Genomic DNA, 23,006 nt, shown 5'->3' on the forward strand with positions numbered 1-23,006 from the left:
AGCTAGAAGATGAAAAGTAGGCAAGATGTCTCAGATTCTCCCTTGGGTAGATATTCTCAGATTGGTAAAGGAAATGTCTTCCACCAAAAAAATACCCTTTAGCCAGAATCTGAGATGGCTTAAAATAGCTGCGCCAGGCCAGAGCAATGCCTGCTTAACCAGGAACACCACACTAATACCATACTTCTAAGTCCTATATAGAAACACTCTTGTGGCAGCAGACAAGCTCAATTACCACCGGACTGGGTACCACAAGAGTTTTTAGGGTTTTTTTTTTCCTTAAAGAAAATATGTGCCCATCACCTATATTTTTATTTCTCTCACGGAAATTTTCTTATTTTCCTGGAAGCACAGACACTCTGTTCTTATTGTGACTGGAATCTAGTATGCTTAATACTTGACAATAATATAGCACCTTTCATCCAAGGATTTGTTGTTTGGTTTTGGTTTGTGTGTATTTTAAGAAGCTTCCAGAATTGCCTTGCCTCACCTGTGTTGTGGGATAGGCAGGACCTCTGAAAGGCAACCCCACCAGCTCATGTCAAAGCTAGAGCTGTCTCTGAGCCTAGGAGCCCTGATCCCCAATGTGGCTAATTAGATAAAACTTCCTCAAAAGTGTATAATTTAGAGGGAGAGTAACAGATTGTGTTGCACGGGTCTTTGTCCTTCTCTCTCACGTTACGTACTTAAAACAGACATTGATTGCATGGAGAGAGGTTCCTAATAACATAACTCTAACATAACCCTGCTATAAGATTGTCCCTTTTTCCCATAATTTGAGTGGTGCTTCCACCACTGAATTGGTCGTTAGTGGCTTTGCAGAAACTCCAGAGAGCTGCCTTGGCTTTAAAGGAGAGGCCAAGCAAAGTCTGTAGCAAGAGGTCTCCACGAGGGACAGCTGTGTGAGGTCTAGTCTGGGTTCTGACCACGCCCCAGGCCTTCCATTGTGAAAAGTTCTCTTTCTCAGTTTAGCTAACACACCAACTTAGCCTTAATCACTATCTCTCTTCCTCCCATTTTGTCACAAATACCACAGAGCTAAATCTCTGTTCCAACGAGGGATAATGGCTCACTGGCCAAAGTCCTCCCGCAGATGGTACTGCGGGCCCTTCAGATGGTACTGTTTTGCTTTGGGTCAGAAGGGCAGGATGGCTTCCAAGCCTGGCGTATTCCGCACAAGAACAGCATCTGCCCTTGCCGGAACTTGTACCGCTATATTAACTAGGTGCAGTAGGTCTGAAGACTGAATTCACCCTCGGAAGTAGAGTCAGCAATGTGGCAGCTGCTGGGGCCCCAGGCAGTGTATGTAACTGATAACAGCTGGAGGCTGGAGGGAGGCCCTCTGGCCTTCATCCAGGGAGCATGCATCCCAGCCCACGGCTTTCTCCCAGGGCAGGGGCTGGACAGTACGGGACCCTCTCAGTCATGTTTGGGTTTCAGCCCCTCCCCCCTGCCTTCCCCTCCCCCCAATTCCCTCTCTTGGTTTTTCCTGCTTAGCAACGTCCACTCCTCTCCCAGATTCAAGGACTCCCTCTTCCCCACCCCCACCCCCCAGATCCCCAATAACGTGTTCAGCCTTATTTCTTTCTCAGGACCAGATAGAGAATGCCGATGATGAAGCTGAAGCAGAAGCAGATCCAGGTCAGGATGAAGGAGTAGCCGTGGTGACTCTCCGGGTACCAGTCTTTAGAGTTATTGGCATAGTGATGCGTGTAGATGGAGGCCCCCACCAAGATGCACAGCCCTGCAGGCGAAAAACAACGATTAGCTGTTGGTTTGATTTCTTAACATGAAAACCAAGAAAAAGATATTATAATTTTAGGAAGAGCCTATTTCCCTCATGGGCGATGGGAAAATGAATCTGAAATTGGACCCCCAAAGGTAGTTCTGTCAATTTGCCCCAAACCAAGCTTGATGGCTGTGTTGGCAAATCAGAGATGCTCAGGTTCTCACATCCGCACTGGTTTGTGTGGATGAAACACAGCGTCTCGGGTCCACCCTTCAGCCTTCCCATCTGGACCCCAGCACACAAGGGCAGGCTGCCTGAGGCATGCAGAAGAACACGCCTTCCACCAAACTGCGTGTGTGGGGGAAGAACGACAGGAGAGTGGGAATGGCGATCATTGCAGGCATTCTGGCAGTGGCTTCATCTCTCTAAGGAATCCCACATCCCTGCCCCCTTCAAGGGTCCTGTATACAAGTGCTACTGATGGACGGACTCCAGCCACTTAGTAGCTGCCCGGGAGCCCAGGTTTAAACAGTGAAGCCTACGAGGGTTCTTATTCCAAGCAGCTATCAGGGGTTCTCCCAGAAAGCACAAATCGTACAAGGCGGTTTCACTGCCCCACGTGCTCAGCTGTTCAAGCTGCCGGGAGCACCCATGGTAAGATCTACGGGAAAAGCTTTTTCTGGGTAAGCTGATACTCACAGCACACCAGCATGGTGGCCCCTGAGAGGAAGAAGCGGTTGCCTTTCTCCATGGTGAACAGCTGGAACACGAAGACCACGAGGGAGATGACGGAGAAGATGATGGACAGAATCATGAAGGCCTGCACTGCCTTGAGGGCATCTGTGGACACAGGGTGGGGGGAGTGAGGGTGTTAGGCTACCCAGTCCCCGAGGGACTGGCCATTTCCCTGAGCGCACCAACTGTCAGCACTGAGTACAATATCTTTGTACACACCTTCACTGCCGTATAACAGGTTGTGGCTGCAGTCAGCGGAAGTACAGTTTTTCCAAAGACCTACTGATATTTTTCCAACATCTGAAACCATCCAGGCCTGAAATCAAAAAGAAATAAAGGAACTCTTCTCAGTACTCTGTAATGACCTATACAGAAAAAGAATCTAAAAAAGAGTGGATATGTGTATATGTATAACTGATTCACTTTGCTGTACACCTGAAACTAACACAACATTGTAAATCAACTATACTCCAGTAAAATTTTTTTGAAATAAATTTTAAAAAGAAATAAAAAGTTGTTTAAAAACTAACCCCCTGCTTTGAAAGAAAAGGAAACAACAGATCACCTTGTGTCAGGACCAAATCTTAACCAAGACTCCATATTTAGCCAAAAACATGGTTTATTTCCATCTCTTGGTGGAAATAAGGTCTCACTAAAACTGAAGTCACAAAGGTCCCAAGAAAAAAGAGAGAGAAGAACGTGTTACCAAGGAAAAGTCACCTCATTCTCTGGGCCTCACATCCCTCATCACTTAAAAAAAGAAAAGAAAAGAAGTAATTCAACCATCGCGATTTTAAATTCTAAGGCTCTAAGAAATGGAAACCCTGCGTGAGGAAATTGGTTTTAAGGAGGCACACTTCCTACACCCCACCAAGATCGTTTCATGGAAGGGCCTGGCTAGAGGGGAAAAAAAGTTCAGGAAAAATGTTCAACTGGAAAAAAGTAAGAAACATAAAGGGCAACGGAGAAAATAGCTGAGTGATCAATAAGCCACGTTCATCTAAACAGAAAGATAAACCTTGATCGTCACAACATGCAAAGTAATTCCATAATAACATAGTCTAGCCACAGCCTTCCTGTGGCGGCAGCTGAAAGTAGAAGAATGACCAAAATGTGTTCCCCGAGGCTCACCACGGTGCCAGCAAGACACTTATCCTTCTGGGATGGAAAACAAACACCCAGCCCTGTCTCCACAGAGCGTCTGCTCAAATGAGAGTTATTGGAAAAGCAGGGCCAGGATGCCAAATCGCCTGCCTGCTCTTGATTTAATAAACAACTCTGTGTCCAGCCCCGTATCAGAAGCTGATAATTCAGATATTCAGCACTCAGCATCCACTAATACAGTTTGAATTTGTTTATCGGACCTGTTATCCTGAGAGACTTGAAGGGCAGCATACAGAACGGCTAAATTAGAGTCTGGGGGAGGCCACGTGGGTGAGCGTTCTAGCTTATCACAGTGGTGCTTCAATTAGCCTTGCCTCTAATTATACCCACCGATGTTGGCAAAACTCTGAACTTGAAAACCCATTTATCCTTCAACTGTAGCAGGGACCCGAACAGGTTCTGGAACCCTTTTTGTCTGTCTAGTGATGGATGGCCTTGGTTTTGGGGTCCGAGGAGCTGTCTTTGTTTATTTCTGAGAAAAGCACGATGGACCCTGCAAACTACCACTAGAGGTCAGAGTAGCCCAAGGTTCAGAGAGAAGAGCCTGTTGCTACCTCCATATTTTTAGGTTGTTTTGTTTGAGTTAATTCAGGGGAATCGTGTTAATCTTGCAAAATTCCACTCTCACATGCTACTCTCTGTCCAGATCTTGAATCTGGGGGTCGGGCCACCAAAGTGTCTTATGATCTCACTCCCATTTCTCCTTCTAATCAAGGTCCCCAGAAGGAAGGGAAGTTCTGCCCTGCCACGCAGGTGTCCTCATCATGCCCTGAACAAAGCCTGTCCCTCCCTGCTGGGCTCCTTGACCCGCACACCTAGAAGGCGTCCCATGCTCCTTTCTCTCTGCATCTTTAGCAGAGAGAAACCCCACCCATTTACCCGTCCTCCAAGCTCCACCTACACTGAGAAGCCTCGCTGTGTTCTCCAGACTGGCGGGATCACTCATGTAGACACTTGTTACTTAGCTGTCTGAAGTGCAAGTATGTGTTTATTTTTTTCCATGACTAAACTGTAAATTCACAAAGGGCAGGAATTATGGCTTAAACGTCCTTTGTAGCACTTTATGTAAATATGCAAATAACTTCCAAATGAATGAATGAACAGAAGAACACAACTCACATTGGCAATGGTGGAAACAAATAACATGATGACGGTGGCGATGTGGACCACAAAGATACTGGCCAGTAACACCAACATCTTGGCTTTTTGATGGCTTGGGAGTGAAGAGAGTTCTGAAAAGAAAGGAGAACAAGAAAGGGAAAGGGCAGGTTACTGTCAGATTCAACACAGTAATTCAGCTTTCCCACCTGGGTGGGCTAGCTGCTAAAATCAGGAAGAGCTGCAGTAAAAACCATCAAGATTTCGTCATAAATTCCTGCAAACAACTAGTTAGCCCAGTTCCCACAAGTGCCTATTCGTCTATTTAAATAGACCTAAACAGAAACAGAATTCTGCCTCTCAGGTATTTATACACTCATCCTTCTGATACAGCCTGTTTCAACAAGAAAATTTTATGGTAACTGTTATCATTTTATTTTGTTTGTGTTTGAGAGGCCAAAAGTAGGACTTTGGTTTTTAAAAGGGCTTTCACAGCTGTAATTTCCAGGTCTCTGTGCAACAATGTCATATAAATTTCTATTTTCCACTAGGGAAGTGTCCACGCATCTATCAAACTGCTCACCCAGCAATTTTAATCGAATTTTCCTCAGACCAGCAGCTATTACTCAATGCCCAGAGACTGAATGGGCTACTAACTTGATCCCAGATGAGATATAAAACGTGAGAGCCATACCTTCTAGTATAATAATGCTGTTCAATATTCAATAATTATAACTACCTAATTACAGTTTAATGGTCTGATCATCTACCAATGGAACATTTTAGACTGGTATTACCACACCGGGGCGTTTGGGCTGTGTCATGGTAGGGACTCTGTTGTTGACCTGGGGGCATAGGGTTCTATTTCCTATGATTCAATATGACGGTTCTGGGGGCTGGACGCAGCTCGAGAGACCAAATGTGCCTTTGACTTGTGCTTGACATTTACCCACATGCCAATCCTTCAGGACTCAGTAGAGCAGATGGGCAAAGGCATCCATCACACGGTGGGTGGGGGGATGGGGAACTCATAGAGATTAAGAAAGTGCATGGGTAAACAAAAGCGTTCAGCCGTAATCTCAGCAGAATAGAAGACAGGAGCCCATGGGTCATCAAACCTAGAAAATAAAGGAAGTGTGAAGGATGCCTGAGAGGGCAGCTATTCTGATTAATGTCAGCTACAGGAGTGCTTCGTCACTCACGCCCGAGACAGTTCAGAGGCGGCGGCGCTCGGCTGGGGACTTCAGAAGGAAAGGGCTCGGGTTATTCACACCCTAGGCAGGGTGGATGTGTGGCTGTCCCCCCTCAGGGAGGAGCTGGCGGTGCACATCCAGTAACTGTGCCCCGCTTCTCGCTCTCTCCCTCTACCTCATTTAATTGAAGCGTTGAGTGTGCTTGAGCCCCTTTCACATCGGACCGGGTATTTACTGGAAAGCACGGATACAATCATTCCCATACTTCTGATGTTTTTGATCTCCTCTCCCTTTCCTCGTCAGGCACTCAAAGTCTAGAATGACCTACGGAACCCCGGGGGCCTTGCTCTTGACAGGCTAGGAATGAGAGGCAGACACTGGCCCCCACTGCCCACCCGACCCATTCCAACCCCCACCCCGCGCCCTCCTTCCCCATCCGAGCACCTCCTGCCACCTAGATTCTTTTTGTAGAAACGTGTCCAGTGGAACTGTGAACGACCAAAATGATGACGTTTCTCCTGCGGCTTCAGGGGAGAGCTTGGAGCTTTCGTGCCTGCTATTAATAACCTCCCCACACGTTCAAATGCATTTTTGCTTTTCTCAGGTCCTTGCACACTTCCTCAACTCTCTGCTTGACTTTAATGCACAGTGAAAAGAGGTTTTTGAATTAGACCGAAGTTGAGTTAGAATCGTATAAAGTTGTTTGACCTTCCAGTCTCAGTTTCCTCCTATGTAAAGTGAGGGTTGCAATGCTACTCATACAGGGAAATGTGAGGGGTACATTGGATCATATATGGAGAACTTCCAGCACAGCACCTGGCACGTGGCAGATACTAATGGGGTCGCTTTCGTTGTGATTATTACTATTACTATTATTATTATTATATGAAACTGAGTAGCTGACACCAAACCAGCCCAGTCCATCCGTCACCAGGCTGCCCCATGTTAAGTGCCAGTAATAGGATATCTGCTCTCCAGTTCACAAGGCAGTGTGTATAAAATCATTTAGGTCCTCTTAGAAATTGTCCTTATGCCTAATCCTTGCCCCTTGCGTGGGAGGACCACTAGGAACACCCCCTTAGAGATGAGGAGGAGAATCCTCACTCTTCTCCGCCCTGTGCTACCCATCCTCCCGGCACCCCCAAGATTCACACCATCACTAGATCCTGAGCTCACCCCTCATGGAGAAAGGAACAGGCATGAATTAATTCTCTGAATGCAGGGAATTAAAATATTATATAACGTGGGCTTCCCTGCTGGCACAGTGGTTAAGAATCCACCCGCCAGTGCAGGGGGTGCATGTTCGATCCCTGGTCCGGGAAGATCCCACACGCCGCGAAGCAACTAAGCCCGTGCGCCACAACTACTGAGCCTGCGCTCTAGAGGCCGTGGGCCACAACTACTGAGTCCGTGAGCCACAACTACTGAGCCCTTGTGCCACAAATACTGAAGCCCATGCACCCAGAGCCCATGCTCCGCAACAAGAGAAGCCACCTCAATGAGAAGCCCACACACCGCAACAAAGAGTAGCCCCAGCTCGCCGCAACTAGAGGAAGCCCGCGCGCAGCAACGAAGACCCAATGCAGCCAAAAATTAAAATAAATAAATTTATTTTAAAAAATATTATATAACAAGTCGTGTTTAATCCTCCTTGGGCTCTACAAATGACTTTTTTATTCCTTTGCTTCTAATTTACAAACACCTTCCTCCTAATAGGGGTTGAGGGACCAAAGACAGAATATAACACACCAGGTGATGCCTCTTAAATGAGGTCGAGGAAAATGTTCTGAGTGTCCTCCCTTACATGCTGTTGGGGATCCAGCAGTGTTTTCCGTCTCCTTGGATTGGTCTGTAACCCTCCAAAGTTGAGTCTGATTCCTTTCTCCCCGGCTCACACTGTCCATTTTAATGACTTGAACATAATTGCCTTCCAATTACCCTGCACCTTCACCGTGGCTGGTCCACTGCACCCCCTGGGCACGCGAGTTCCTGGCCAATGGCTCTCACTTCTGATCTAACCCACAGTCCCCCCTGACCATTATTCCCCTGCAGGGTGCAGGCAGGAGTGAGTGGCGGAATCGAGCAAGGAAGCGACTCTCTTTCAGGGTATTTAGATTTCTGTAATCATGCCACATCTTTTCACCAAAGAAAGGAGCAAACTGTCTTGGATTAGCAAGTGTTTGTAGTGCGCGGAACACACAATTCTCTCCACTGTTGGCTGCTGTGTCCAGCCGGAAGTAGGAGCTGCTGCATAACACATATGGTAACCTCTCCGTTTTTCATTGCCCCCAATTTGTCAGGTTTTTATTAGTATCATCCATTGTCAGCTTAGAGGGGCCTCCTTTCATTTCAATGGCTCTCCCCAACACATTTGGAAACAGAATGAACTGTCTTCTTAAATGCCTGGCCTGCATCATCCCTAGGTACTCAGTCCCTATACTAGAGGCCCCCCAGCAGATGAGTGGGGACCTATCAAGTTTTAGAGCAGTTTGGGTAGAAATCAAAGAAGACCCCATGCTCCCACGGGGTCCACCCACCCTTCACAGGCAGGGAAGATTTCTGAACGCCTCATTCCCTGGCCTCGTGTATATCTTGCTTCAGATAAAAGCGCTGAAAAGAGACCATTTCTGAGCATTTATATCTTTGGAAGTATTGGCTGCTACAACTTTCTTTTGTGGCAGTATGTTTCACTAAAACAATAACTGAGTTCTCTCTCCCACCTCTCCAAAATGCTACGGATGGCACGCACCAACGGAAAGCAGACCCCTAGTCATAGCCGGGCAGCTCAAACCAGGCAGTAGAGGATAACGGCATGGCGGTTCTAAAGAGCTGGGCGCCACACCTTCCTCCCAACGGAGCATCGGTGCTCGGGAACGGCCCAAAGTTTGTCCCGTGGTGGCTGGGACTTCCCTAACAACGTGATCTGTGGTTCTTGGAGTTGGACCCAGGCCACCAGAGCTAGTGAAGCCACTGCATTCTCAAGGGATAGGATGTCCACTGACTGTTCTATGTGGGGTGCCAGGAACACATTTCTCTTCCCACCACTGGAAGCAGAGTAGGATCGCCCCCTTTACCCTCATTTACCCATCAAGCTTGGGGACGGGGGTGGTCAGGGCTCCGTGGGGCTGGGTGGGAAACTGAGAAAAGTAGGGGAGGCATGAATGCTGACTCTAGAGAGAAGTGATCATTAAGAGAAATGGAGGTTAGTGACTTAGAGCCACACACAGGCTCTCTTTATTCCTTTCCTGTTCTTTCTGCCCTAACGGACAGGCCCGCCGGTTCCTTTTCCACCACCGCCATCTTTGTTTCTGACCATGCTTCCCCTGTTCTCCCCGCATCGCCCAGACCACACTAGGGCGGTGGTCTCTTTACACTCCTGTCCCCGATACAAGCCTCACAACCACTGACCATTCTAGATCTGGATGAAGTTCTTTGCTAATAGGACATTTATTACAGTTAGTGAAAATAAGCCTGAAGATTACGGTTGCTGGTGATTGGAGCTGTAAACCACTAACTCACGTTAGGGAGAAAGATAACCGCCCTCTCTAGTTGGCTCCGTCCACTTAAATCTTTATTGGTGTCTTGCCTCCCTCTCATACCCAACCCCCCCCCCAAAAAAAGAAAGAATCAAAGGAACATATCCCTGAGACTGCCTTTCTCTTTGTCTTTTTCAGGTAGCCTGACACTTTTAGGGCGTTCTGACCAGGAGAAATGAATCAGGCCTCTGTGGACACCTTTCCTTTTCTGATGGGTAACTCGTACCGTAGAGACTTTGAGAATCATTGACTTCTAAACAGACAATTGAGATGTTAGTAATTTGGCCCCGTGATTGCTAAGCTAGGGGGCAGATCACTTTCTTTCTGCCCCGGAGTCTGTGAGTTTATTGAGCAGAGACCAGGGTCTAGGGGAAGCAACGCTTGAGGGTGGTCTAAGGAACAATAATTGGGATCAATACAACAGAATAGAGCCCCCCAAACCCACTTCTCCAGCAAAGGAAGGGATGGAAATCCTCGGCTTGAGTCACTGAAGAACTCGCCAGAGACTGGAGGTGTCACATAATCAGAAACAGGGATCTGGGGGTTGTGTGAGCAATGGGGGGGGGTGTCCCACAGAGCTCAAATGTCTGTGATTCACTTGGAGTGTGTGAGAGTCTCACAGACAAAGGCCAAGTGGAGGCATCCTCTCCCAGATGGCACAGGACAGCTTTCTGAGAAGCCTGTGGATCGGGCTGGCCAGCCAAAGACAGTTTAGTCATTTCCCTGGCAGCTGAAGACAGCCCAGGCTTTTCCGGGGAGACAGGAGCAATAATGACCAGATGCCAAAGTCCCTCCCCATCACTCCTTCCTCTCATCCCAGTTTGTTTGTTTTTTAACATCTTTATTGGAGTATAATTGCCTTACAATGGTGTGTTAGTTTCTGCTTTATAACAAAATGAATCAGTTATACATATACATATATCCCTGTATCTCTTCCCTCTTGCGTCTCCCTCCCTCCCACCCTCCCTATCCCACCCCTCTAGGTGGTCACAAAGCACCGAGCTGGTCTCCCTGTGCTATGCGACTGCTTCCCACTAGCTCTCTATTTTACATTTGGTACTGTATACATGTCCATGCCACTCTCTCACTTTGTCCCAGCTTCCCCTTCCCCTCCCGTGTCCTCATCATCCCAGTTTCATTGCTGAAAATAACAGAGTCAGGTCATGCATTTTTCCTCCAGTATTTATCTCCCGTGCATCCGTACTTTCCACTCCCACTGTCATTGTCTAGCTCAGGACCATCAGCCTCTCCCACGATCCTCTCTCTGAACTCCTCCCTCTTAAGTATATGCTCTGTGTCACCGGGTTATCCGACCAAGTCACTCATCTTCTCAAATCTTCCAAACACACCACCACCCCACCACCAATCAGGAAAGAGGATCCACACACCTCACGCTGGCCCTGGGAACCCGAGGAATTTTAAACCCAAACAGAAGTAGTCATTTTCCTCCTGTTATTAAAATCACTGGTGGCAACCCGCCTAGTAACAGAATTATTTGTGGAAATGTTTCACTCCCCCACCCCTAAGATTCTAAGTTCCTGAAAGGAGAAGCTTGTCTATGACAGGTACAAAGTATCTGTTCAGCGAGAAAATAAATGAATCAAGGAAGGCAATATTTTCTTTTCTGTGGAAAAAAAATAAATGTCAAAGTAACTGAAGTCTTCATAAAAAAACAACAGAATTCTCCAGAGAAAATGTTTCCCCCTTTTTTATATAGGTGAACTTTAGTCCTGTATTAGTTTTAGAAATTATTTATATATTACTGTAACTATGTATTGAACATCTTACTACAGGCAAACTCTGTGAATATTTCCTGAGTATTTTTTTTTTTAATTCTTATTTATTTTTTGGCTGCATTGGGTCTTTGTTGCTGTGTGCAGGCTTTCTCTAGTTGTGGCGAGCAGGGTCTACTCTTTGTTGTGGTGCGCGGGCTTCTCATTGCAGTGGCTTCTCTTGTTGCGGAGCACAGGCTCTAGGCGCTCGGGCTTCAGTAGTTGTGGCATGCGGACTCAGTAGTTGTAGCTCGCGGGCTCTAGAGCGCAGGCTCAGTAGTTGTGGCACACGGCTTTAGTTGCTCCACGGCATGTGGGATCTTCCCGGACCAGGGCTCAAACCTGTGTCCCCTGCATTGGCAGGTGGATTATTAACCACTGCGCCCCCAGGGAAGTCCTCCGAGTAGCTTTGACATTTGAATATTCAAGGTTATATGTGTGTTTGTTCCCTTTTATTCAAGAAGAAACAAGTAAATGCAAAGAAAATATCTTAAACTTCTAAATACTATTTTGTGTATTTAACTTCCTTATCTACCTCTTTAAATTACAGAATCTCTGACTGAAAGGAGGCTTTAAAATTCCTCCCCAATGCATGAAACTCATCTATAAATCTACACCAAGGAACTACCTAAATCATGCTTAAACTCCTCCAGTCACGGGGAGCTCACTACTTACCAAGACCCCCTTCCATTAGAAAGGTCCTGACAACACATCAGAGGCTGCTCTTGACAATGACTACCTTGTTCTTACTTCTGCGCTTTGTCTAAGGCTTCCTTGTTAGCATTTTTCTAAAGTGGTCACTTTTCCAGCAGAACTGCCAGGTTATCAGAGAATTAGCCAGAGGACGTCACCTGAGATCCCCAAATCTCACTAAGTCATAACACTGTCCTGAGATGACCCAACTGCTGGACACACTCCGTCTTTTCATTGATTGATGCTATCAGTGAAATCCCCATCTCTTTCTGGGTACCTGCAGACTTTGAAGAACGCTTTCTCAGACCAAGACACCGTGCTTTCTCCAGATGAAAGGCAAAGCCACTCCTGGTCGTACGATCTCCATGAGTCAGCCCACATCTGCCCATCTTCCTTCGTGGCATACCCCAAACTGTGTCTGTGCTTCTCCTGGGGACACTGTACAGGGCGGTAGCACGAATGCCTTTCTGTCCTCTACACATCAGGATCATTTTGCTTTTGTTGGTTTATTTTGATATGTTTCTTTCCCACTGAGGATCATTTGGGTTGGCAAAATGAATGTCCAGCAGAAAAGGAAATACTCTCTTTGGGGAGCAGCCGTAGAGGATGTATCCGGAGGAGGAAAAGGCTGGGATTAAAGGCAGGGCTGAGTGGATGAGACCTTGGATGAGCTTTTCTGACCATTGTTCTTGTTGTTTTATGTCAAGTGTACTTTTCCATTCTAAATATTGTTTTTATGTAGGGGTGGGAGAGGGGGGCATTCATTTCTCCGTGGGAAACATGTGGAGAAGAAGAATCCTGAAGGGCTATTTCCTCCTGCTTCTGCGTGTCTGATGTTTGGTGTGGAAGGAAAGAATTTCAAGCTGTACCTCACTACATACACATCATTCCAGGGTCTGATGTTTTCAAGTGCACGGGGCAGTTTTTATGACCAGGAGAAACATGAGCGGTCAAGTAGCAGGAATCTACGTGCGCCAAAGAAAACAACTATTTTTTCACGGTCCTGCGGGTAAGGGGACTGCACCTCCCAAATGTGGGCTCTCATGAACGGGGGTTATTATAGAAAAGGTGATGTTTTTCTGGCGCTGCTGTCGACTAGCGTGATTCTCCCGTAGTTAGGGATGAGGAACTGGGGGTGCGGGTAGGAGGATGCTATTGAAGGGGAACAAAAAGAGAAAGAAAGAAAAAAGAGCACCTATTTGAAAACCAGATTCTCCTAAAAATTCTGCCTCCGACTAACTGCTAACTTTGGGAAAATAACATACCCTCTCTGGACAGTAGCTCCTAGAGAGACACAGTATTGCGCAGCAAAAAGAGCACAGATTCCAGGTTCAACTCCTGATGCACCACTTTAAAAAAAAAAAAATTCAGTGTTAATGAGGTATAGTTGACATATAAAATTGGAAGCTATTTCAAGCACGTTGAAACTCCAGCCCGTTTTAACTGTGATCTGCAGACCTTGTAGCCTTAGTGTGAGGACTGAAGGGCTCCTGCCTGACACAGAGCAAAGGCTGTACAGTTGTTGGTTATTCTTTGTGTTCCTTTATGGAAAATGAGAAGCTCGGCCCAGCAAAACGGGCTTGAAGCTTCTCGGGCAGAAATTGAGGGCCAGCGACTCTGCTAGAAGCAAACAAGCAACATGAAGCTTGTCTTTCCAAATGTCCCCAAAGAGAATAACCTCTCTCTCTGGTTTCCCCTGGTCCTCTTTTGTGTCGGGGAGTGGCTAGATCTGGGGGACATCTGCCAAGGCTCAGGCCAGACCTGGGCAGAGAGGCCGGGCCCAGCCCGTGGCCCCGGCCCCGGCCCGCAGCTGGTCAGGCCATTGGGCAACGTCCCCTGGGCGAGGAAGGAAGCTTCGTTGTCTTCTTTTCCTAACAAAAGAGGAGTGTTCTGGTGGCCAGAATGTCTCCGAGGAAGAGGTTGCCAAGATAATAACTAGGGTTTGGGAAGAAAATCAAGGTGTGGCCCGGCCCCAGGGGCCCTTGGCAGGGGGGCGGTCCGACAGTAGGTGGCAGTAACAGGCTTGCACCAGCGGGGCCACAGGCTGGGAGGTGGCAGGGCCAGGCGGATGCAGGTGCAGCAGGGCCGCCGCAGTGCCTGGAGTGGGCTGCGGGCTTGTTGCTCTTTCTAAGGGCAACTGGCTGCGTAGTGGCTTAGCAGGGCTGGGGTTATTCAGTCCAGTTCCTCGACAGACGAGGAAAAGCTGATCTCCAGAGTGAAGGCAGCGTCAGGATGAAGCCCACCCCCTGGCATCTTCCAGGTCAGGCCTTCTCCACCGCAGCACGAGCTTTTCTCTCCTACGTCGGGGCAGAAGTTCTAGAACTTCTACCGGATCTCCCCTTCGCTCTGTTCCTCCCACCGCCTCCTAGTTAATCAGAGGGTCAGCAAAGCCCCTCGAAAGAGCGTCATTGGAAGAAACGAAGGGCCTTTGGAAGGACGCTGCTTCTTCCCATTAGGTTGCTGAGAGGGGCCACCAGCTGAGCCTGCCCTGGCCAAACCCGACTCCGCCCCTCCTTGCCCCTCTGCCACTGTCTACCTCAGACGAGCTTCAAACCTTCCATCCTGGCTCCCACCTACAGCACAAGCCCCCCTCCCCAGCGAAGCATGGCAGGCAAAGGGAAGCACGAGGTCTCCGCTTCACAACCCTTTCTCTGAAACAAGTGTGGACCCACCTGGCTGGTCCGACCCCTGGTTTCAGGAGCGGAAACCTCTCCCCAGCTCCCCGCACCTAGCCTCCTAGGCAGGGTCTTTGATTATTTCAAAGAAGACATCAAAGTACCCAGGACTTCGATCTGCTGTCAGCCCTGATATGACCCTTCTGAAAAGGGAAGAAACGTCCCCGGGGAAGATCCCCGCCCTGTTGGCACAGATATTCGATGGAAACTCAAATGTTGCGTCCATGAGCAACAGAAGATTATTCACGGCGGGGGAGACAAAGAAGGAATACTTGGCCCTAAGGACTGTCTCGAGGCATTGAGGGAGGGAGTCAAGAGTGCAGCATCTTCACACTTCTGCCTTGTTCCTTCTCCCTGGCTTCCTCTTTCCACTTTCTCCCTCTTCTAGGCCTTTCCATCTGCCCCCCTCCTCCCCGGACACACAGGCCTAAGGAAACCCGCTCGGTCCCCTTGCTCCCCGCCCCCTTCCTCCTGGCACCGCCCCTTTCCTCGTCAAGTCCGCTCTCCATCAGCTCTCATGCACACCTTTGCGGCCGCACCCTCCCTGACAAGAAGGTGGGGCTCCTTTCCCAACAAGACCAGCTCGTCACGTTTCCCCGAGCCTGGTCTGGCTCCTGGCAGATCCCTTGCTGTTGTCAATATCCCCACAAGGCTTGGCTAGCCTGGCCCTGCTTATCTGAGCGGGTGCTCCTCGGGTTTCACAAATCAAACCTCTTACCTTTCTTCCCAGACCTGGCTGAATGCTCACTGCTACCCGACGGTGAAGCCCGCGGACCCGGTCCCTAAGGGATCTCTGAGCGTATGAAGCGAGGGAGACCGCCTGGGTCCTCCGTCCTCCGTGAGATGCCTGTTCCCATGCAACACGTGGCCTCATTTCACTTTCCTACCAGTGTTTACGGATTAAGCTTGCTGTTAGCGTGAGCCGAGGGACTCCTCACGACAAGAATGGTAGGATCTTAGAACAACAGGGTCTCAGAGCCACAAGGGGCCGTGGAGACCACCAAGCTCAGTTCCCTCCATCGAGAAGACAAGTGTCCTGCCCACGTCACACAGCAGAGTCGGGACAAGACGACGGCCCCTCGGACCTCCTATTCAGCCATCCTGCACCTACCTCAGGATTCATGCCACCGATTTCAACCCAAGCCCAGCGGGTTCTCACTTTTAATTACCCCACTGGAAAAGAGAATTCATGAACCAGGCTCGGGAAATGTGAAAGCTGCCAGATCTGCATAAGGCCAACGGCCCCGAGAATAGAGGAGTCCATTTTAGCTCCGGAGAAATGCCATTTCCACAGCAGGGAAGGAAAGGTTGACCCAAATGTTTTGTTAAAAAGGGAGAGAGACACAGCAGTCCCAAGGGCTTCTACTTTTATCCTTGTGCTTCAGTATCAGCGGATCCCAATTAAATTGAGAGAAATGACTTGTAACTGAAGTGTTACAAAGAGTGGTCTGGAGACATGCATGTTTGGGGAGTGGGGTTTTGGGAATTCAAGCAAACTCCTCACGGGAAGCGTATTTGGGCTCCCTTGATTACTGAATAGAAATCCAGGGTCATCTGGGCAGAACTGGAAAAAGTATTGGAAAAGGGACATTTACGGTCAGAAAACTCCAGTTCTACGTTAGTTAAGGATTAGGAGCTCTTTTCAAGGCACTGACGTCCAGACTGCCCACCAGCAATTAGATCGAGGTGATGTTGATTGGCAGCCTGTTCCTGTACTTACTAGGACAGGAGGTTCACAGTGGAAAGGCGTGGGCTGCGTGAACTATGGACCAAGTTAAGGGACCAGCCCCAGAAGGCCAAGTCAGAAGCCCGTGTTTCTGGCACTGGATTGATTTAACCATGACCTGGTGGTAGTAACTGGGTGTGTCCCTCTGAGTACGTATATCTGAGAGTCCCAAATGGCTCTGAGCTTTTGTGCTAGGCAGCTGTGTGTATACATGTGGTCGGTTCAAGAAGGAACCATATGCATGTGTTTAGAAAATAAAGGACCTCAGAATCAGATCACTTGCGCATGGACGACTACGCTCACGGTTTCAAAGCTTCGAAAACGCTCCCTGCTCTTTCTGAATCTTAGGTCGTAATAATAATAATACAGATGCATCAGGTTTTATCCATTAAATATTGAATAAGGGTCAAGTGTTTAGAGGATAAAGAACATTGGATGGATCAACAACAATGAAAATAGAATGGGTATTTTCAGCACCGGAGAGCTAGGAACAAAGTATAGGAGTTATAGAGAAGCCAGTTTTGCTGGATCTAAGAAACTCTAGTAATTAGAGCTATCCAGCAAAGGTGGGAGAGCACGGCAGTACCTTCTGAGCTACCAAGTCTCTTCTCTGGCAATTTTAGGGAAATGTAAGATTCCCATCCATCCAAGGTGGTGTGAAAATAAGATTTCTGCATATGGTAGAGAATGAATGGGTTGACCTCCAAGATCCCTTCCAAACTCAGGGCACAAAATCAAGGATGAAATGTAACTATATTTGCCTTGTGACCTTTTCTGAGGCCATTTTTCGGGTCTATTCCCTGTCAGGCTCTGAGAAGTCTACAGAAAAGCCATTTTGCTTCACCTCTAAGCCTTCTAGGTCTCTGACTGCTTTCTCTCCGCTGGTCCCAGGGGTTCTGGTACCAGCTGAAACCCCCAGAGCCACCGAGTCCAAGCCAAGAGGGTCTGCATGCCCCAGGTGGCCTCTGTGGAACTCCTTCTCTAGGTCCCCCAGAGTCTGGATGTCCCTGGGAACTGGATGGGCCAAGTCTGGCCGAGGAGAGAAGCAGGAAGAGTAGAGAAGGCCACAGTCTTTTCTGCGGTCTGTGGAGGGGACGTCTTTCCTCTCCTAGAGGCTGTCCTGTACTCCTGGGAGGGGGCCAGCATCTGCTCTGGGATGTGATCTGCCCTGGGTTGGTCCTCGATGGCCTTCTGCCAACTCCCAGGACAGTGTCCTACCCTCAAACAATGTAAACTCCAGAGGGTCCTTGGACCAGGACGCCAGACCGGACATCCTGCGGCCCTCCAGACAGCGCTCCACGCCCGCCCCAGTCCTCAGAGTCTGGGGTGGAATTTGATCCACCTCTGAGGGCAGGAGGAAAAACAACCCTCCCGGTTCAGTCTTGTCAAAGGTTCACAGCTGAACTCCACAAAAATTCCCTCAGCCACGGAACTCTCTCACTACTTCTTGGAGGAAGAGGGGAAGGTGGGAATCGGAACCGCATTCTTTAAATTGACGTCAAACCCCAGGCAATAACGCGCAGCGCACTTGCTGATTTATAAAACTCCAGCGTAAAGTGAGATGCCGCACAAATAATGAATTTCACGATGACGGTTTACGCCCCCAGAATTGTCAGTGTTGTCTATTTGCTGACCAGTTAAATCTAGCTTATTAGTTTTAACCTGCACAGACTAAAAGATTTGAACTAGCTTCCTAGGATACCACTACCGTCAACTTAATAATGGCTTCCCTAAGCCACGTCCATATAAACTGGGAAATAATCAACATTTCAAGCAAAGGCGGGAGTTCCCTGCATCTTGAAAAGTTGCCCTTGCACTAACTTAATCATCCCCTTGAGGGCAATCTTACCAAGCGCCTTGCCTGTACCAGGTACGTAGGCTGATTACTTTTGAATCTTCTCTTCGTATGAACTACATTTCCAAAGAAAAAGCCTAATTTCCTCAGACAAGCTGAATCCTGTCATTCTCCTCACCTTGTTTACCTGGGGGAAAAAATACACCAGTATCTATATTGAAATGGGCCACACCTCCACCAAAATGCTAACCTTAAAAAAAAAAAAAAAAAAGCAAATAGAAATCACTCGTCTTCCTTTTCCAGATCCCTTTCATGATTAGCACGAGTGTTTGCATTTGTACAGCCGTGTTTTGGAAACAGTGAGAAGATAAATGTTCCAAAACAATCACTGCCTTCCCCGCAGAAAAAAAATCCCACATCCACCTAAAATAAAAAATGATTTTAACATTTCTGATATGCCATATTTTCAACTCAGCACGAAAATTTTGTGGTTTCTGAAGTGAAAGCACAAAGCGATTTTTTTACAGGGACAGATGAAGTTCCCCTGCCCTGCCCTCCCCTCCCCTCCAAACCCAGTTTCCCTCCTGCTTCTCCCCATGCTCCAAGTCTGGCCAGAGAGAGAGCTCTGGAATCCACATTAGACTCCCAACTTCACCAAAGGCACCCGTCCTGCGTTGTATTTCAAACTCCACTTGAAAGAAAGCGTTTCCTCTCTCTCGCTCTCTCTCCCTCTAACGGTTTTCTTTAAACAAACCAACCCCCTCCTCCTATCCCATGGAAAGAAAAAATATTTACACTTAAATAAAAGTGAATGAACATACCGAAGGACAGCAGGAAAAGTAGCCACAAAAATAAACTGAACTGCAGATCTCTATCCACCATCACCCCAAAAGACCAGCACGCAGAGAAACAGTTCAAGTCCTGAAGCGCTTCGCATCAAAACAGGAATTGACAACGTCGGGCAAGCACACCCTGTCATTTCAAAGGTACGTCGTGGTTCCTCCATAAAGAAAACCCATAAAGGATACGCTAGTGGTATCCTAGGAAGCTAGTACCAATCTTTGGAATACCCTGTTCCAAAGTCCCTGCTCCCATCACGCTTTCAGAACAAGAACCCAGTTCTTGCAAGACCTAATTACAGCCCAGCACCCCCCACCGATGGCCCCGACCCCCCGGGGCCCCCATCAAACTAGATTTTACTGAACCTTAAGGAAAAAGTTGTCTCGGTGGCCCACTTTTAGCCAAAAGTTCGTAGGGTTCATTTCAAAGGGTCATGGAAAAATAGCAAAGGAAAAAAGAAAAAGCAGAGCTCCGGTGAGGTCAGAAGGAGGAGAGCAGTGGGAAGGAAGGAAAGTTCGCAGGGCTTCCCCACAGTGTCGGGAGCTGTCCTACCTGAGGGTCCAGCGACCGAGGTGCCCAGAGTGACAGGAACTGGTGGCAGGCGTCCGCTCTTCTCGAGGTTTGTGACCACAGTGAGGGGAGGGCTGGCCTCCCGAGGTTATAAGTTGCCTGCGCTGGTGTGCTGGGGTGTGTGATGGGCGGTTTCTTTTTACTGTGCTTTAAAGGAGTTTCTATGAATCAGTCTGGCTTAAAAAAAAAAAAAAATGTGTTGGTAAGCTACGCCCTGCTAAGCTGGCAGTCCGTCAAGAGAGGCTGGGAGGGAGCCGTCAATTCAGAGGAGCCAGTTTAGGCTCCCTGTGACTCAGACACACAGACCACAGTGGAAAAAGGAGTGACATTGCTTCAAATGAGTAACAGGAGCCACACAAATAGATCTGTTTACCGAAGCCCATTCCTCCTCTTCAAAAAGGAGACTTGGTTACCATGGATACAAGCAAAACACAGGTTATCTGCCCACACTTTCATGGGGGGGGGCAGGGAGGGGGACAGTGCCCTGCCCACTGACATCCTAGCTAATCATCCCACGAGACTCCCATTCTTCCTCCCCCACCAAATGCCTCCCAGGCTGCTCACGGTCGGGAATGATCAGATTTACTTCTGATTTACTTCCCTGCCTGGCCCTGGGCACCATCCTGGGGGTGGCTGGGGATGAAGAAGGGAACACACCAGGAGCCCTCGGAACCCGACCTCTCAGTGGTGGAGAGCTGGCTGGATGGCCCTTTAATTATGCTCTGTGAACGCCCAGCCAGACTCCTCAGGTTCACAGCTTGGAGGAAGTCATCTCGTTAAGAACTTTGCTCTCTGACCTGCAGGTGATAACCCCCTGGACCTTGCTCCACAGTTGAGCTCCTGCGGCATGATCATCCCAGCCACCTCTCTGCCTCACTCCTCTCTCACTCAGCAGTGGAGTCGGGAGTGGCCCTAGAAGTCATGTCATCCCAAGGCCAGGCGTCCGCTGGAGTCCAGAGCCCAGCTGCTCGCCACTTAGCTATGTGACTGCGTGCCTCCATTCGCTCGGGCACAAGTGGGGTAGACAGTACATTATGGTGAGAAATACACGTAGGGAGCGTATAACAACACTTGGTGCAGAGTAAGCACTTGATAAATATTAACTAGAATGAATATTTTACCGAAGAAGGAACCCAGGCCCAGAGAGGTGAAGTAACTGACCCAAGGAGAACAGCAAATTAGCAGGAGCAGCTGCGTTCCAAGTCGGCCACATCCAAGCAACTCTATTTCTGCTGTTTGCTGCTGTATCATGACAACTTATTTCAAGTCATATTATTCTCCTAGAGTTATTTATTGATCCATCCAACCAATGCATTTGCACGTAGCCGTGCACTAGGCGCTGTTCAGAGCATGGGGTCACGGATGTGAGCAAGATCCCTGTCCTCCTGGAATTTATATTCCATAAAAGACTAGAGGGCTTCCCTGGTGGCGCAGTGGTTGAGAGTCCACCTGCCGATGCAGGGGACACGGGTTCGTGCCCCGGTCCGGGAAGATCCCACATGCCGCGGAGCGGCTGGGCCCGTGAGCCATGGCTGCTGAGCCTGCGCGTCCGGAGCCTGTGCTCCGCAATGGGAGAGGCCACAACAGTGAAAGGCCCACGTACTGCAAAAAAAAAAAGAATAGAGAAGGGACGGATGACTATTCAACAAAATGTTTATAAAACTAGGTGGTAAAATTACAGGTGAATTTTTTCTTCTGGGTCACATTTCTATATTTTCCAAATCTTCTGCCATGAACCTACATTACTTTGATTTTTAGGAAAAAACATTTTTTAATGGATAGGAGGGAATATTATCTGAAATGAATAATGGGAAAACAGCACACACACACACACACACACACACGCACGCACGCACGCATACTCCATCACTCATTTGATAATAAAAATGTCTGTTTGAGAAAAGCCCCTCCCAGCAGTGGGTTAAGAGTCCCGTGATCTCTGAGCAGCCTAAGTCTCGAGAGTCAGGGTGTCTGGTGGAGAGACCTGGGAACCCTCACGGCTGTAACGGCAGAAGGAAGGCACAGCCTACCTGACCTGCATGCAGTCTGCCAGCCCATCCCGCCCCCAGGCCTTCCCCCATCCTTTGTTGGCTTGCCTTTCGCTTCCAAGGCCTTCTGCAAGTTTCAAACTCTCCCTTCCCCCAGCAGCATGTGCAGTGGGGCTGGGTCCAGGGCCAGAGTCCAGGGATGCTGAAGAGTATGTGGTCTGGTTGCATTTTTTTAAAGAGAAACCTGAGGGGACGCAATCTTTCTGCTGCTTCCCTCTCAAGATGAACAGAGGAAAAAAGCAGAAACTTCCCTTATGGTACTTGAGCAGAGGAGTCATTTGGTCCTCCTGGATTCTTGGATTCCTACACTGGGTCTGAAAGGGAGAGGCAGTGGATTGAGAAAGGGGTTCTGAAGACAGAACTCAGAGAACGGTTCTACTTCTCCTCTCCCACCAGCTGGCAAGGGGGCCAGTGAGTAATCTGCCCTCCTGCAGTTCAAACTTAAAGTGAGTCCATGTCATAGCCTTCCAGGTGGGCCTAGTGAATCTCACATTCCTTTAAACTTCTGGAGATGTTTAGGGTTTGGAGAGAAAATGTTAAATGCTTTGATCTCTTCACACACACACACACACACACACACACACACACACAGCAGTTGTGTAAATACAATCGTCCCTTGGTATCCACTTGGGGGAGTGGTTCCAGGACACCAAGGATACCCAAATCCAAGGATGCCCAAGTCCCTTATATAAAATGGCATAGTATTTGCATGTATATGCACATCTTTTCATATACTTTAAATCATCTTTAGATTACGTGTAATACCTACTGCAACGTAAATGCTAAGTCAACAACTGTAAATACAAGTAAGTGCTACATAGATAGATGCCAGTGCACAGCAAATTCAAGTTTTGCTTTTTGGAACTTTCTGGAATTTTTAATTTTTCTGAATATTTTCAGTCTGCGGTTGGTCAACTCCATGGATGCAGAGCCTTTGGATACAGAGGACCTACTGTATTTTTAAAAGATAAATGCCAGTCCAGGATTTCTAAAGGCTCGCAATTAACCCTTGAAATGCCACTGAGCTCTCTTTATAAAGTTATCAGGTCTGGGCAGGAAATTGGATCTGTTCTAGCTGAAGCTCCAGCTTACTCTGCCTCTGGATGTGATTAAAATATTAAGCTTGATTCTTTTCCTGGCCGTGAGCCCGACAGTTTTGAGACTGGAGATGGTAAAGTGTTCAGGGATCTAAAACCACGTGGGACTGGAGAATGTCACTCTGTCTGGCACACAGAGTCTTTTCAAACCATTCAGGGTAATCTACCTTTCTCCTCTCCTCTCCCATTTCCCCTACTTGGATTAGACACGCTCATTTTCCACATGGGTAAAGAACTGGGCAAAATTTCATTTGACCTCATTGAGGCCCTAGAAAGGAATGTCCCCTCTTGCCCAGTGCCACAGCATTGCATCCACACACAGGAATAAGCCCCCT

The 23,006-nt window shown here is 48.2% G+C and overlaps 1 protein-coding gene across 2 annotated transcripts; it reads right to left on the reverse strand.

Moving 5' to 3' along the window:
• Nucleotides 1-1,563: 1,563 nt before the first annotated feature.
• EMP1 (epithelial membrane protein 1) lies at nt 1,564-19,648 on the reverse strand. Of its 2 annotated transcripts, none has more exons than XM_030841379.2 (5): nt 19,509-19,648; nt 4,748-4,860; nt 2,684-2,780; nt 2,429-2,569; nt 1,564-1,744 (listed from the first exon to the last, which is right to left on the reverse strand). In XM_030841379.2, exons 2-5 carry the CDS (start codon nt 4,823-4,825, stop codon nt 1,578-1,580), a joined length of 483 nt encoding a protein of 160 aa, XP_030697239.1. In that variant the 5' UTR covers nt 4,826-4,860; nt 19,509-19,648; the 3' UTR covers nt 1,564-1,577. The 2 variants fall into 2 exon arrangements, with proteins under 2 accessions (XP_030697239.1, XP_060162766.1); XM_060306783.1 differs by lacking the exon at nt 19,509-19,648 and adding an exon at nt 18,938-19,006.
• Between the last annotated feature and the right edge of the window lie 3,358 nt (nt 19,649-23,006).

The sequence above is a fragment of the Globicephala melas genome, chromosome 10, assembly GCF_963455315.2.
Source record: "Globicephala melas chromosome 10, mGloMel1.2, whole genome shotgun sequence".
Taxonomy (NCBI): domain Eukaryota; kingdom Metazoa; phylum Chordata; class Mammalia; order Artiodactyla; family Delphinidae; genus Globicephala; species Globicephala melas.

Excerpts from the sequence above, each read along its gene's own strand:
- EMP1 (XM_060306783.1), bottom strand. The coding sequence starts at position 18,998 with ATGGTGGATAGAGATCTGCAGTTCAGTTTATTTTTGTGGCTACTTTTC. Across the intron at positions 2,781-4,747 it reads TTGTTTCCACCATTGCCAAT|GCCTGGATGGTTTCAGATGT; the intron begins GTGAGTTGTGTT and ends TTTTGATTTCAG. Across the intron at positions 2,570-2,683 it reads CCTGTTATACGGCAGTGAAG|ATGCCCTCAAGGCAGTGCAG; the intron begins GTGTGTACAAAG and ends CTGTGTCCACAG.